General features: G+C 51.1%; 1 protein-coding gene across 2 annotated transcripts in view; it reads right to left on the minus strand.

Moving 5' to 3' along the window:
• FAM83F (family with sequence similarity 83 member F) overlaps positions 1-6,849 on the minus strand; it is a 48,753-nt gene extending 41,904 nt beyond the window's left edge. For both annotated transcript variants that reach the window (XM_063622954.1, XM_055252787.2), the window contains exon 1: positions 6,282-6,849. In XM_063622954.1, coding sequence (XP_063479024.1) covers positions 6,282-6,770 — 489 coding nt within the window. In that variant the 5' untranslated portion in view covers positions 6,771-6,849. The remainder of the gene's footprint in view (positions 1-6,281) is intronic.
• Positions 6,850-16,458: the final 9,609 nt, after the last annotated feature.

Genomic DNA, 16,458 nt, shown 5'->3' on the forward strand with positions numbered 1-16,458 from the left:
CTCCCAATTCGCCTACCTCTAATCTCCTGGGTGGAGCTCCCTAACTTCTGGGGAGAAAATTTGGCCACCCTTCCCTCCCCTGCTCTGCAAAAAGACAGAGATGACAGCAGTTACATTCTACAATAATGAACATTTGTATGATACTTTCCAGTATCCATTTTTCACACATGGTTTCATCCTTGTTTTTCTTTTTTTTTTGTTTTGTTTTTTATTTATTTATTTTGAGATAGAGTTTCGCTCTTGCACCCAGGCTGGAGTGCAGTGGCGCAATCTCTGCTCACTGCAACCTCCACCTCCTATGCTCAAGCGATCCTCCCACCTACCCACCTCAGCCTCCAGAGTAGTTGGGACTACAGGTAGACACCACCACATCTGGCTAATTTTTGTACTTTTTGTAAAGATGGGGATTGCCATGTTGCCCAGGCTGGTCTCAAATTCGTCAGCTGAAGCAATCTGCCCACCTCGGCCTCCCAAAGTGCTGGGGACATGAGCCACCATGCCCCACCCTCCCTTGTTTTTCGGTATTATCTTCCTCATTTTATCAGCCAGGAGCTTTAGAGAGGGAGGTGATTTGCTCAAGGGAACACAGTGAGTAAGTGGTCAGATGAGGGCAGAAATCAAGACCTTTCAACTTCAGAGTCTGTCTTCTGTTTTTGACATGAAGCTGGTCCATTGCTCAGAAATGCCAGTTCCTGGGATCATTGATCAAGCATAAAAGAGAGAGACTCAGAACCCAATAGCCAATTCGTCCAGGGCTTGCCAGGAATACCTGGACAGGCCAGGGCAAGATCCCAGAAAGGCTATGAAGCGCTTATTCTCTGGAGCTGCAGCTGTGCCATTATCCACCAGCCTTAATGCAGCAAGGACTCTGGAACTGCCCAGTGCCTCTGAAACAAAGCTCATGTGGCATGGCCACTTGCAGAAGGGTAGAATGGTTAGGAGTGTGTGGGGCCTGTGTGTCCCTGGGCTGCCTGAGAGGCCTCTTCTTGCTCTGTGAGTTTAAATCAGGCTTCTAAAAGGCAGCTGAGGAGCTTCTAGATAAAGTCAATTGTCCCCCTTAGATGGAAAGGGAGGAGGATAATGGGAGAAAAGAGGGAGGTGGGAAGGTATTAGGAGCAAGTCAACAATTGGGACTGGCTCTCAAACAAGGTGGTGAGGTGACTAATGAATGTATTGCTTGACTTTCAGAATTCAAAAACCAGTAACAGTTTTAAAAATTACATATTTTTTAAACTAGGGTTTTTTGAGGCATCTGCTTCATTGCAGCATCTCAATGTCCAGCAAAGTGCCTGGTATGGAGAAGGCGCTTGGTACTGTTTGCCAGTGTAGCTGAATGAGGGAAATGTCATTTGAGGTTAATGGGGAAAGACAGTAGGCTCCATTCAGGGGCCAGGCCCACCATATGCAAAGCCGAGTCTTTTGTGGAGTTGAGCTGATGACTCCAAGACTTTGCCACGCCCGGGGGCATCTGTATCCCAGCTGTTCACCATATCCTTCTCCCACCAGCTGCCCAGACCTCAAACCAAGGCTGCTAACCTCAGCCAGCCATGCCTCCTGCTCTGGAGTCTTTCCCCAAATCCCCTGAGGCACCTCCCTCCCTGCACCCCATATCCCCAATTTAGAGCATTCTTCTCTCTGCTGCCAGCCAGCTTGTTACGATGTAGATTAAAGGAGTTCCCCAGGGAATGTACAATTCCACGGGGACATCTCCAGACACCTGCTTCCCCAGAGGGACAGGTGGCCAATAGAAGACAGTTTTCAATTCTATAAACAGATAATTGATCACCTGTGACAGTCGGGGCACCGCTGAGGTACCGGAAAGGAAACTGAGAGAGTAAGCCAGTCTCTCTCTTCCAAATTTCCCAATCCAGGAGGGTCAAATGCACTCTCCCAAAGCAAACTGTGTGGACCTTCTGGATTGAAAATCAAATTGACAAAATGCCAAGGCAGAGGTGGCCTCTTATCGAGGCCTTGAAGGAAAAGGGACAAACCAATCGACAGGCAGAGGTAGGTTAGGGACCAGCCGGCTGGTTACCCTCTTTCCTCAACCATCCAGGCAGGCCTTTTCCACTAACTACAATAGGAATAAAAATAGAAGCAGCTCCTAGTTAGTCATGGTTACCTACTCCAGCAGCCTCCCTCTCCTAGGTTGTGTTTACAATCTGCATGGGGTCACTGGCGTCACTGGTAATCCCAACCAAGGACCTGGGGATGCTGTGTAACCTCCCTGTCCTGGTCTGAAGATAAGCCATTTCACCCTTTTGGAGCTCAGAGGGAGCCTCTGTGTAATGAAGACAAGACCCTGCCTTACACAGCTATTGAGGTGCCAAGGAGATTGGACAGTTTGTGATAAACCAAGATGAGCTGGTTAGCTGGGTCAATGGTACATTTGGTTGTGAGCCAGGAATGCAGGAGTCAAGAGTCGATCTTTGAGAAGCAGGTGTGGTAAACTTGCCTCTGTTCCCAAAGCGCAAGGCAACGTTCTCTAAATCCGCCCAGCAGCCTCAAAATTGGATGCCGCTGGTCACAAGGGAGCCTGGGCACAAGATGGGCGGACAGCTTGGTGCCATCTCAGCTTCCTACTGTGTTCAGACATGCCTGTAGACAGGTCCTTGGCATCAAAGGGCCTTCCCTAACCCGGTTTAGGGGCTGGGCTAGTGACCCTCCCGCCACGCCCTCTGTCCAGCACTCCTCAGACTGTATTAGATGATGGATCAGCAGAAGATTAGGCTATTTAAGAGCAGAGGTGTGTTTTAGGTATCTGCTTTCCACTAAAGTATGCTTAGCACATGCAGTAAACCTCGACATATTCGTCCAGTGGCCAAACGGATGCACAATCCTTCCAAGTTGCCAGCCCATCCAGCTTGCTCCCCTTACTCTGGCTTTGCAAATAAGAACCAAGAGTTTCCCAGTCTACACATGGTCTTGCTGTAAGTCCACTCCCGGGCAGTTACAATGACCTGAGCAGCCCAAGCATCAGCAACTTCCCCTGGTCTTCTTTGTTAGTGTAGCATAGGCCAGGAGATCATTTTTGGGTCCCTAAAGGTGCCCTTTCTGCTTGTAATTTAAGTAGACAAAGTCCATCATTCAGAGGCACCCAGGTAAGCAGGTCGCTCAAAAGGAAACAAAACAAAACAAAACAAAACAAAAACAGCAGAAAAAAACCCCACCCCACAAGTAAACAGCTGAATGGCGGTTTGGGAAGGGCTTTCTGACATTTGCAGAAGCCCAGGGTACAGGCCGCTCAGCCAGAGCTCCTCAAAGGCCCTCCTACCAGTCCACAAGGCACTTGCTGGGCTGTTTCCTCACTGGTCCCCATCCTCAGCCCCTCCCCTCTCACCCCCCATTCATGTTCTCCTAATTAGGCTCCTTTCTCCACATCCCTGAGTACCAGGTATAGAATCGCCCGCTGGCCTGTGACCGTAGGCACGGCAGCCATGGGCAACTCTTTCTGAACCTTAGTTTCCTGTCTGTGATTTAGGAACCAAAATGATAACACCTCACAGGGTTATTCTGAGGATTAAATGAAATAAAATGCAAATCTGGCACACAGTTGGATGTGTGCATGTCCCGCTGCCTCCCCTCGGCAGTTCCCCCGTGTCCCTGCACGTAAACCATCTCAGTCTGCCCCACCTGGCCACACAGCAGCCAGACTCTCACTGGAAACAAAGGAAACTCCCTCCCTCAGGGCGAAAGGGGAGGAGGAAGGATCTAAGTTAATGGCCAGGGAAGGCTGCCTGCCAGCTGGACAAGCTGACGTGGAGGTGGGGGACAGGCAGTGGTCAGAAGGTGCAGCCCCTAGAGCAGAAGCTGGGTTTTTCTAGAAACAGCCACGTGACCTCTGGGCAAGTCTCTTTCCTTCTCTGTGCCTCAGTTTCCTTACCTGTGAAACAGGGTCAACCTCTCTGTCCCAACTTCTTCACAGGGTCTTCTGGAAGAAGAGGCTGTGCAGACAGGTGGGAGAGTGATTAAGGGTGGGGACCCGGATGTCCTGATACTTGGGTGGGCACAGACAGTGTCCAACACTGTTGCTCCTGTGGGGGTGGTCGCCTGCCTTGGGTCCAGTTTTAGGGTCCCCAAACCAGGCCCCACACAGTACTCACATCCCCACACGACAGCTCTTTTTTCCTGACAATCAAACCTCCTTGCTTTTTCGAAGCAAAAAGCTCTCTTACTGAGACAGTGCCCATTCCAGTTGACCCTCTCCCTTTCCAATTCTGAAACTCACCTCCCTCAGGAAGCCTTCCCAGATTAGGCACATCCAGCCTTAAAAACTCTTTTCTTTCCAGCAGAGCCCTAGCATTTGTTAAGCTTTTGGAGGGCAAAGCCACACCGTGTATCTTCTTCATGGCTAGTTAGTGCCTGGCACACAGTCGGCCCTCAGGAAATCACTGGTTAAACCTGTACTTATTGCATGGGTTCACAATTGTTAAAAGTTTCTGTTGTTAAATATTTAAAGAGTTAAAAATACCTCACTATGCAGGAGATAGTCCTGTCATCCCACATGGGACTAGATGCCGCGCTGGCCAGAAGCCCTGTCTCCCCCTTCTTGTAACAGGGGTACACCACCTGCACTCCAGGTCGTGACCAGGTTAGCTTCATTCAAACCCCTTGCTTAATCGGACTGCACCATTATTTCAGACACTGGGGCAGTGTAGCACAGTGGTTAAGAGCAAGGGCTTTGGAGTTTGGGTCCTGGCCCAGCCACTTACTAGCTATGGAAACTCTGGCAAGAAACTTCTGAATCCTGATGTCTTTTTCTCCAAAAATAAGGAAAACACCCATGCACCCGGTTGTTGTGAAAAGCTAATGAGAAAATGCAGGTGAGTCACTAACACAGTGGATGGCACATATTAAATGCTAAATAAATAGAGGCTTTGTTAGTATGACATCATGAGACTTGACCCCTAACCCCAGCTGCAGCCTGTATTGCCGCCTACATCCTTTTTCCCTCTTCTGTGTCCAATCTTGCCTTTTTCTTCTGCAGAACACAATATACAAAGAAAACTCAGACAGGGAGGAATCATAGAGAGGGAGGGTAGAAATGTGCGCAGTGGAAAGTTAACCCTTCCTTCTGGTAGCCAATGTAGCCAACTATCTAGACCACCCCAACTACCTAGATCACCCCTTCCAGGAAGATGAGCCTGAGCACTGGTCTTTCTAGCTCTATTTTCCCTCCTCAGGCCTCTTCAGCCTCGAGGGGAACCAGGACTCCAATCTCACTCACTGAGTGGAATTCGATGGTGAACCCAAGCCGCTCCTGTTGTATTATTCTGAATTGGGCACCAAAAGCTGCTGCTGTTTCTTAACAAATCTCAGTGTAGGGGAGGCAGAGTTAGCAAGTAAAAGTACAAAACGTTCCCATTCAATTTGTATTTCAGATACACAACAAAGAATTTTTCAGTATCAGTACGTCTCATGTCATGTTTGGGATAAACTGATACTAAAAAGTTATGTGTTGTTTATTGAAAGTTCAGATGTAGTGGGGCATAGGACTCCTACCCAAAGGCATAAAGATTAAAGTCTTCCGCCTGCTCCACAGCAGACTGGCCTCACCAGCCACCCTGGAAACAGCCCCTCCTTCCAACTCTCAAGCAGGACACATATGCTAAGTAGGAACCGTTTCCTGAGCTGCCGAGTCAGGGGACCTGCTGTGCCAAGGTGCCCAGCACGGGGCCAGCCACACAGTAGGTGCTCAATATACCCCGCCCCGCATTCATTCCAGGCAGCTGGGGCCTAGTACCCGGCCCAGGAGAGGCTGTGACTGTGAGGGCGCCAGGCCAGCTTTGACTATGGGAGGAGAGGGGTGGTCCAAAGAGCAGCATGGCAGAGGTGGGACCGGGAAGGTCACCGCCACCCACTCCCTGAAGTTGCTTTGACGATCACATGAGAAAGCGGCTCGGGGCATGTTCTGGGCAGCACGTAGGTTATTATCAAGACCTTTGAGTGGTGCATTTTAACCACAGGGCCTCGGCCCCCAGTCTTCCCTGGGGAAGAAGACTGGACAGGGAAGTTTCAGAAGTACAGAGCAGAGCCAGCGCCTCTGGACGCTGGAATACCGACGGTTGACATCTGTCCAGCACCTTGTAATTTGCCAAACACGTTCCCAGCCATTCGCTCTACAGGCCTCACTGCAGCCCCACGAAGTAGGGGCGGGTTGGGGCCCACTTTCCAGAGGGTGCTCAGGGCGGCCTGCCCTGGGCCCTGCCTGGGAGGTGGGGCCTGGTCCAGGGGACTGGGGCCGAGGTCTCAGCGGTGTGGGGGCGAAGGCGGGGGCCTACCTTCTGGGCCTGTTGGATCATCTGCCTGACCACCTGCTTGAGGTGCGGCGCCTTCTCGTCCTTGGGGGGGTGGGTGAAGAGCGTGACCCGGCTCACGCCACGGTAGAAACCAGTGTCCGTCCAGCCCAGGTCCAGAGGAGGCACCTCGGTGTCGGAACGGTCGGGCCAGTAGGCCAGGGACTCGCTGGACTCAGCCGGCGCCGGCACGGGGGCCTTGGCCTTGGCCTTGCTCTTGCCCCGGGCGTTGGCGGCGGGGACGGCGTCCTCGTAGGGGCTCCAGGAGGCCCACAGGGCCTGGCGCTCCGGGCTGGAGAGGAAGTCCCGCAGCTGCTCCTTCTTGAGCCGCTCGCGGTAGGCCTGCTCGCCGCCGCCCAGCAGCGCCTCCAGCGCGGCCCGCCGCCGCTCGCAGTAGTAGAAGGCGGCCTGCGCCTCGGTAACCTTCTCGTTCACGTGCGCCTCGTCCAGGCAGTTCAGCTGGGACTCGGCCATGGCGCCGCGGCCCCGGCCCCGGCCCTGGCCCTGCCGCGGTCCGAGGTCCCACAGCCGCACCTGGAGCCTCCAAGGGGCGGGGCGCCTCACCTGGCCGCGAGCTCTGCCCCGGCCCGTCCCGCCCCGCCCCGCCGTCGGGGAGCGGCCAATCCGCGCGGGCGTGGCCGTCGGGCGGGGAGGGGCCGCCTCCTCCGCCGGGCTCGCCGGGATCTCCCCGCGGCCTGGCGGACGCGGTCGGGCCCGGGCCTGCAGGGCCCACCAGCCGAGGCTGGAGTCCCTGAGGGGACGCCCCCTGGGGGCGGGGCCGTCGCAGACCCACGTGCGGGCTCCGGTCCCGACTCCTCCACGGGGTAAAGGTTCGCTGTCCGGCCCTCGCTGCCATCCGCCCCCGCCGGCCGCGTCGCGGGTACCAGTTCATTTTCCGCGCACGTGGAGTCCGGAGCACGTGTTCTGGCCCAGTAGCCTCTGGGGCCGCCGAGCTAACCCCTTCCCCATCGAAGGTCCGGTGTTGATGGGGGGGGCCTGCTGCAGGACGGGATTGTGACGGCTGAGGAGCGGGCAGTGGGTGTGCAAAAGCGAAATGCTAATGAGAGCTCGAGCTCCCCACCCTTGCGTCCCAGTTCTGAGATCAGAGCCTTCCTGGGCTGGCAGTCCAACACCTTCACTATAAAACTTTCTTTTAAAAAATAGCCATCCAAACAGAAATGATGTAAAGAGCAGCAGTGGAATTCCCCCCGCCCCCACTTTAATTTGAAGTAGAGTGTGTGGTGTCTGTGTGTGTGTGTGTTTGGGCAAGATAGGCTGCCAGAGACGTGATTACTATCTTAGTGATTCAAAATATATGTTTGAGCTCAAGGAAGGAAACCGCACGTGCGTGCACACCACACACACACACATACAGCAGCAGCAGCAGCAGCGGTGGCAGCAGCTCCGCTGTTTCCCATCGGATTAAATACAATCGTCTTAGTCATTAACATATTATGTTGTTCATGCACTGCTGTACAATTTGATTCTCCACATTCAAAATATTTTCAGATCATAACAACTAAAGGTTCACATTTCTCTCATTTTATAGCGCAGCATCTCAGAGCTGGAAGGAGCTTTTCAAGCTCATCCAACCCCCTCATTTTACAGATGAAGAAATTGAGGCCTAGCAACGTGTGCGTTGCCCAGGTCTCCTGTGAAAGAGGCAGAGCACAGGACTGCAAGGTTTTCTGTCTTGGAGGTCTTTCCCTGACATCACGGCCGCCTTTACCCTTTCTGCTTTTCCTGTGAAACGACAGGTTATGGGGGACCAGGTTTTCACCCCAGGGGATCTGAAAATGTCACTTACCATTTCTAGGCCTTCCTTTCACGGTCTGGAAAAAATGAGAGTTAGATTTTCAAATGTCTGCACATTATTGTTGTTAATATTTTTTTACAATAATCAGTTCTGGCATCCTGTGTCAGCCCAAAGATTGGGAGTGGTGAGTAGCAAGGTGTCCATCACCTCACTTGTCCTTTACCCCTCTTGGGAACTGGAAAGCTTCACTCCTGGTAATGCTCCACTCTTAAGTATATATAGACAGATTGTGTCCTTAGATGGGAGAGCATTTAGTTTATTACGAATTGACGCCCTACAAGATGCCAGACTCAATAGTTTGGAGACACACAGGAGCTCAGGGCAGTGGGAGAGACAGACAAACACAGAAGAGGACAGGAGTAATGAGAGTGGGGTTTTTTTTTTGGCTTTTTTTTGTTTATTTTGTTTTGTTTGAGATGGAGTCTTACTCTGTCAACCAGGTTACAGTGCAGTGGTGCAATCTTGGCTCACTACAGCCTCTGCCCCCGGGTTCAAGCGATTCTCCTGCCTTAGCCTCTGAGTAGTTGGGGTTACAACCGCCTGCCACCGTGCCCGGCTAATTTTTGTATTTTTAGTACAGACAGGGTTTCACCATCTTGGCCAGGCTGGTCTTGAACTCTTGACCTTGTGATCCACTCGCCTTGGCCTCCCAAAGTGCTGGGATTACAGGCATGGCCCAAGAGTGTTTTAATAAACACAGTCCGAAATGCTTTGGGAGTAAATGGGCTCAACAAACATTTACTCAATGCCTACTATGTGCCTGGTACACAGTTTGCACCCAGTGTACATTTCTTAAAGAATTTGAGGCCGGGCGTGGTGGCTCACGCTTGTAATCTCAGCACTTTGGGAGGCCGAGGCGGGCGGATCACGAGGTCAGGAGATCGAGACCATAGTGAAACCCCGTCTCTACTAAAAATACAAAAAATTAGCTGGGCGTGGTGGCGGGCGCCTGTAGTCCCAGCTACTCGGAGAGGCTGAGGCAGGAGAATGGCGCGAACCCGGGAGGCGGAGCTTGCAGTGAGCCGAGATCGCGCCACTGCACTCCAGCCTGGGTGACAGAGCGATACTCCGTCTCAAGGAAAAAAAAAAAAAAAAAAAAAAAAAAAGAATTTGAGCCAAGAGAAAGGTATGTGGAGGGAGCTTATGGGAATATGAAGGAAGAAGCAATCTGCCCAGTGGGAACTGGGTAAGAAGGGCTTTGCCCAGCAAGAGGGGATTTGAAGTGGAGCCTAAAAGGAGGAGAGGAATTCAAGGTGGAGAGAGGGAATGAAGACATTACAGGTGGAGGGATTTGAGACGGTTTAGTCAGAGCGTTATGCTGGCATGGGGCTTATGTGGACTCAGTCACTTCAAGATGCCTTTCAGAGCCTTAGTCTCCTCATCTGCAAAATGGGATAATAATGCTTAACTCTCCTGACCTCCCAGATTGGTGTAGGGATTAAACGAGAACACTTGATTGACTTAATCAGTACTCGTATCTCCCTGGTAGAAAGTGGTTTACAATAGTGCTTCTAAAATTTTACTGTACAGCCAGGGGTGTTGTTAAAACGTAGATTCTGATTCAGTAGGTCTGGGGTGAGGCCTGAGACTCTGCATTTCTAGCAAGCCCCCTGGTAATGCTAGGAGTGCTGGTCCACTGACCAAACTTTGCATTGCAAGGATATCAGAGACAGTAAATAACAGCGTGAGCTTTCATATCACAGAGTCCTGGGAATGAATCCAGCTTTCCTAATATTAGCTGTGTGTCCCCAGGAAAGTTATTTTTATTTTCTGGGCCTTTGTCTTATCATCAGTGAAATGTGGGCAATAAGTCCCACCTCAGCTGGGTGCAGTGGGCCAGTAGTCCTGGCTACATGGGAAGCTGAGGCAAGAGGATTCCTTAAGCCCAGGAGTTTAAGTTCAGCCTGGGCAACGTAGTGATACCCTGTCTCTTAAAAATGAAGTCCAACCTTACTAGGTTGTTTGAGAAGGGAAACAAGTTAATGGCTATAGACCACTTAGCAGAATGTCTGGCACAGGTAGCAGCCAGTAAAGGGCAGCTAGTATGGGAAGATGGGACTGGAAAGAGGGGGATATGGGGCCAAATTGTGGGTAACTGGACTTTAGGTCTATCCAGTGGTTAAAGGGCAGCCAGTGAAGGTTGTTGAGACTGATATGGTCATAAAAAAGTAGCAATTACTATGTACTAATTGTTTTATGTACACTTTAAATGAACCCTGTAATCCTATTAGAAAAATTGTTAGCTGAGCTGAGTGGCTCACACCTGTAATCCCAGTGCTTACGGAGGCCAAGGTAGGAGCATCACTTGAGCCCAGGAGTTTGAGGCTGCAGTGAGCTATGATTGCACCATTGCACTCCAGTCTGGGCAACAGAAAAAAAGAGGAGAAAAAATGTTATCCTCATTTCACAAGTGAGAAACCCGAAGCACAGAGAGGTTCAGTAGCTACTCTAGGTCACCCAGCCAGTAAGTAGAATAGGCAGAATTCAAACCCAGACCATCTGATTCCAGAGCCTGCCTACCTACCCATTCTGCTACACTGCCTCAGTCAGGAATGTTAGAAAGAGACATTAGAAAGAAAAAGTATTTCCCTTGTTTAATAATTAATCCAACCAACATTTGCTGAATGCGTAGCTCTGTGTTAAGGGTTAGAAACCATTCGTTTATTTACCAAATCCTCATGGAGTCTTACCAAGCGCTAGACCCGTTTCCAAGTGCAGGCTCTGAGCAAAACCAAGTCCTTGCCCACCCGGAGCTGACATTGAAACAAATGATTAAGGCATGGTTTTTGCTCTCAAAGACCACAAATATTACATGATGTGATTTGCAGTTGGACAGAAGGTTAGAAGCAGAACAGAATATTTTAGTAACAGTTCACATCGGAAAAGGTCTTTCCTAGATCTAACTAATATGAAATATTGTGGTCATTTTGTGATATTCACCTTTATGTACCAATGACTTACTTATTCAACCAACAGTTGGAGGCAGTTAATAGATAAGCAGTACTAGATAACACGCTTGCCTCTGATGATAACACAGATAGATAATACGCTTGCCTCCGAGAATAACACAGAGGAATCAGACATGATAGCTGGCTGCCCTGGTGGCTCTCTTAGTTTAGCTGGGAGTCAAATTCTCATAGCAGTCTTTACAAGGCAGGTTGATAAGTGATACTGTGCCACTCACAGAGAGGTTGCAGGCTATGGAGGCCTTTTAATGAACAATTATCTAATTTGACCCATCCCCTTTTCCCCAAATCTGTTGAAGTACTCCGTGAAACGGATTATTGTGAGGTGTCACAGATGAATAAGCTGAGGCTTCCAGAGGGGAGACATCCAGTTCGAGATGACCAGCTGGCGACTGGAGATACTAGGATGCATTTCCACACAGCCTGATCCCCAGGCCTTCCACCCTCCGGCCCAGCAAAATACTCTGTGCAATGTGATTGAGGTTTTTTTTTTTTTTTTTTTTTTTGAGACAGAGTTTCACTTTTGTGGCCCAGGCTGGAGTGCAGTGGTGCGATCTCGGCTCGCTGCAACCTCCGCCTCCAGAGTTCAAGCAATTCTCCTGCCGTAGCCTCCCGAGTAGCTGGGACTATAGGCATGTGCCACCATGCCTGGTTAATTTTTGTATTTTTAGTAGAGATGGGGTTTCACTATGTTGGCCAGGCTAGTCTCAAACTCTTGACCTCAGGTGGTCCGCCTGCCTCGGCCTCCCAAAGTGCTGGATTACAGGCCTGACCCACTGTTTCCGGCTGTGATTGAGATTTTTTTTTAAAAATCTCTTTTTAAAGAATGGAAACTGGTTTCCTTCAGGCACAGGTCCTATAGATTAAGCTAAGTAAATTGTTTTCCAGGGATACTCCATGAGGCTGTGACACCCTAGGAAAGCCTCTCCCAGTCTCTCTGGTCCTGAGTCTGGACTTTCCCTGAACTAGGTGGGGCCCGATCGTAGTTACATTTCCAACTTCGGAGGCCACTTTGCCCAAGGTGACTTCAGGCTTCCTGAGAAATCGTGCCTCCTCCAGCAATTCCCCACAACCCTGCCTGGCTCCCTCCTCCTTCCTCCAGCAGACACCCTCCCCCAAAACCACCCAACTCCTGCCTGTGTACATGGCGGGAGGGATTCACCTTCCTCTTGCCCACCCGCCACGCACTGAGGGCTGTGTGTTCACAAGATGAAGACATGACACCTTATAGTTAACATTAATTGTAGCTGTGTTCACCCCTGCACACTTCCCAGGCCCTCCTGTGTAATTTGAGTCCCGAAATAGCCCACCTCATGATATATTCTTAGATAAGTTTTCCAGGGGTAACTTTTTTCCTCTGTAGCAATCTGTGTCATGAGCATCTCTACAAAACTTCAGGGGCTCTGTCACGCCTCTGTAAAATTCTTGGTTGGCCAGAGAGGGTGAGAGAGAGAATAAGGGGAAGGGATTCCCGCAGGCCCACTGGGAGGAGAGGCAGAGGTCGTAGGACTGAACGACTTAAGCAACCTTCCCGTCTGATCCACTCGACTGCTCCACAATACGCATACACCGAGGTCTCTCACCTGTGTCGGAACTTACCTACGGCTTTCATCTGTTCATTAAATGACTGTTTATGGAGCATTAATTATGTACTAGGCAAGTTCCTGCCCCCACAGACCTTCCAGACTCAGGGGCTTTGCTGCTCCTCCAGCCTTGGAGGTACAGAGGCTTCCAGTCCCCTGAAGGCTCTGCCACTGCGCTGTTTTCTCTGATTTGGTGATTCCTGTTTTTTGTTTGTTTGCCTCCCTGCCGCTCCTTCTCAGTCTCCTTCGTCCATCCCTGAAACGCGGTGTTCCTCGGGGCTCTGCCCTGACCTTCCCACCTTTCACATCTCACCCATCCGTGGGCAACCTCGCTTCCCTGTGCTTGGATGACTCTAGCTCAACTCCAGAACCCTCTCCTCAATCCATGCCAGTTCATCAGGCTGCCTGCTGGTCATCTCCACTCACACATCCCCCAGGCGCCTCCAACACAACTTGTCCCAAATGGCACCTGTCAGCCCCTTCTCCTACGCCCCCCAGGCACGCCCCTCCTCCTGGGTTTACCATGTCCCAAATGACCCAGCCCTTCACTAGCCAGCCTCCATCTCACCAGCATGGGAAACTCATTTTGACTCTTTCCTTTCCCTCAGGCCACCAGACCAGAAGAGGCTTTCTCTGGGCTAGGGTGTGATGTGATGTGGGGTGAGGTGATGTGGTTCCGTCACTGCCCCTCCCTCCTTCCCTGCTGCCACTCCCCACCCCTCCCTTCCCGGACATCCTTGCAAGAGCCTTGCAAGAGCCTCCTAACTGGGCTCCCTAACTGGATTCTCCCCTTAGGTCTCTTCTAAAAGGTAAACACCATTATGTCATTTCCCTGCACAAAACCCTTCCAAGGGTCCCTATCCCTGCAGGCTACAGCCCAAGCGCCTCGAGGCCGTTTAGGATTCAGATCTGCTTTTCTTCCCCTCCCCAAGCTTCTGCTGCTACCACGTGTTTCTCCCCAGCCCACGGGAGACTCTTCTGGCTCCTCTTATCTTTAGCCTGATGGTCGCTCCCTCTGCAGAGTCTCTCCTGGGCCTCTAAATCCGGATGCAGGGACTTTCCTTGCTTCCTGCTAGCCCTGCCTGAGCATCCAGGCTCTGTGTTCTCATGGTCTGTCTCCCCCAACAGTTGTGAGTTCCTTGACAGCAGGACTGTCATATTCATCAGGGTGTTCCCCGGCCTTAGGCCCTAACCCCTGGGCTTTCACCCCAGGTCACCCGCTTTTTTTTTTTTTTTTTTTGAGACAGAGTTTCACTCTTGTCGCCCAGGCTGGAGTGCAGTGGCACCATCTTGGCTCACTGCAACCTCCGCCTCCCAGGTTCAAGTGAATCTCCTGCCTCAGCCTCCTGAGTAGCTGGGATTACAGGCATGCCACCATGCCAGGCTAATTTTTGTATTTTTAGGAGAGACAGGGTTTCATCATATTGGTCAGGCTGGTCTCAAACTCCTGACCTCAGGTGATCTGCCCACCTCAGCCTCCCAAAGTGCTGGGATTACAGGCGTGAGCCGCCGCACCCACCTTTTTTTTTTTTTTTTTTTTTTTAGACGGAGTCTTGCTCTGTCACCAGGCTGAAGTGCAGTGGCACGATCTCGGCTCACTGCAACCTCCGCCTGCCGGGTTCAAGGGATTCTCCTGCCTCAGCCTCCCGAGTTGCTGGGATTACAGGCGCCCACCACCAAGCCTGGCTAATTTTTGTATTTTCAGTAGAGACGGGGTTTCACCATATTGTCCAGGATGGTCTCAATCTCTTGACCTCGTGATTCGCCCACCTCGGCCTCCCAAAGTGCTGGGATTGCAGGCCTGAGCCACCGCGTCCGGCCCCCTCACCCTCTTTACTGCAAACGGATCGGGAATTCTTTCTCAAAACTTAGTAGGGTTTCCGCTCTTCCCCTGCCATAGATACCATAGGAACATAGAAAGAAGAACCCAAATGCCAAAGACAACTTAACTGAGCATGAGTCTTTTCAGCCATTCTGTTGCACAGTGACTCTGTGTGTGTGTGTGTGTGTATGTGTGTGTGTGTATGTGTGTGTGTGAGTGTGTGTGTGTGTGACAGAGAGAGAGAATGCATATGTGTGGTAGGGTGTACACAGTGGACATTTTTTTCTTTTTAGAGACAGCATCTCGCTCTGTTGCCCAGGCAGAGTGCAGTGACACAATCATAGCTCACTGCAACCTTGAACTCTTGGCCTCAAGTGATCTCACCTAAGCCTCCCGAGTAGCTGGGATTACAGGCTCCAGTCACCATGCCTGGCTCTGGTAGACATTTTTGATTATCTTTAAAGATGAAGAAGGATTTCGGCATCCATGTCCTCCCGGGAGGCACAGTCCAAATGAGGCCTTTTCTCCAGCCAGTGCGGGTGGAGGACCAGCATCAGGAAGAGAGAGGGTTTAATCCAAAGGCTGCCTAGGAAAAGGCCTAAGGGTTTGGCTCTTCTCCCCGCCTGAAGACTCTCCGCATAGGGGTTGTTTGTTAGAATTACCCCACTGTGTGTTCCTGGTGTGCATTGATCCAGAGCAAGAGCCGGTCACTGGAGAGATGACCGAGGCAGATTAGCTTGAGTTCTACCCTCCGGTCTTTAATGCTTTTTTTTTTTTTTGAGACAGAGTTTTGTTCTTTCACCCAGACTGGAGTCAAGTGGCATGACCTCGGCTCACTGCATCCTCCATACCCCAGGTTTAAGTGATTCTCCTGTTTGAGCCTCCTGAGTAGCTGGGATTATAGGCACCTGCCACCACGCCTGGCTAATTTTTGCATTTTTAGTAGAGATGGGGTTTCACCATATTGGTCAGGCTGGTATCGAACTCCTGACCTCAGGTGATCCACCCGCCTTGGCCTCCCAAAGTGCTTGAAGGGACAGGGGAGGATATGCTAGGTAGTAGCTGATGGTAGGGAAGCAGGAAAGTTATGTCCCAGCTCTAGAACAGACCTGGTACTGACAGAGTTGAGTGGATGAAGAGTGAGTGAGTGATTGAGTAAATGTAGTGTACAAGGTAAATGCAGACTAAACCAACTGACTAGTTTAGGTCATGGGGTGTGTGTGTGTGTGTGTGTGTGTGTGTACATGTGTGTATGTAAGTACATGTATGTGTATGTGTGTACCAGTGTGTAAATATGTACATATGTGTGTATTTCAGGGATGGGAAAATGACAAGGAGCCAGAAATACAGGTTGTCTCACAGATGCTCTTGAATGCTTGAATTCCAGGCTGAGTTTGCATTTTGTTTCCAGCTGGGAGCCATGGAAGGCTGGGAAACTGGGGAATGGCAGGATAAAAATGACGCTTGAGATGGATGCGCCTGACCGAGAGCACGGGATGGACCAGAGGCAGGGAGAGCCCACGGTGGGCTCCAGTGACATTTAGCGTTACAGAAAGAGGGCTGCTCAGGTTCTGAGACTGGGGAGGTTTCAGGAGGGAAGCCTCGGGGAGGCATGGGGTCTTTTCTTCCTTTTTCTAGGTAGCCACACAGGAACAGGGAGTCTTGGAGCAGAGGTTCCTGGTAGGCTGTGCGGGCAGTGCAGCGCTGCTTGGGTGAACAACTTCACCCGCGTGACAGAGGCGGAGTGCTTTTGAGTCAGACACACCTGACTCAAGGGAGTGCCTCCCGCTTCATGGCTGGCAGCGCCAGAAACATTTTTAGGCAAAGTTTAAAACAGCTCTGACCCCAACCAAGAGGCCTGGGCTGGAATTATTTCCTTAGTGTTTGTTCAGCCTTGTCCTTGGGGCCTGGAACCTGGACATCCCAGGGCAGGCCCTGAGTGCACTCGCCCTTTTAAGGCAAGGCTGGCAGAGAG

The sequence above is a fragment of the Symphalangus syndactylus genome, chromosome 18, assembly GCF_028878055.3.
Source record: "Symphalangus syndactylus isolate Jambi chromosome 18, NHGRI_mSymSyn1-v2.1_pri, whole genome shotgun sequence".
Taxonomy (NCBI): domain Eukaryota; kingdom Metazoa; phylum Chordata; class Mammalia; order Primates; family Hylobatidae; genus Symphalangus; species Symphalangus syndactylus.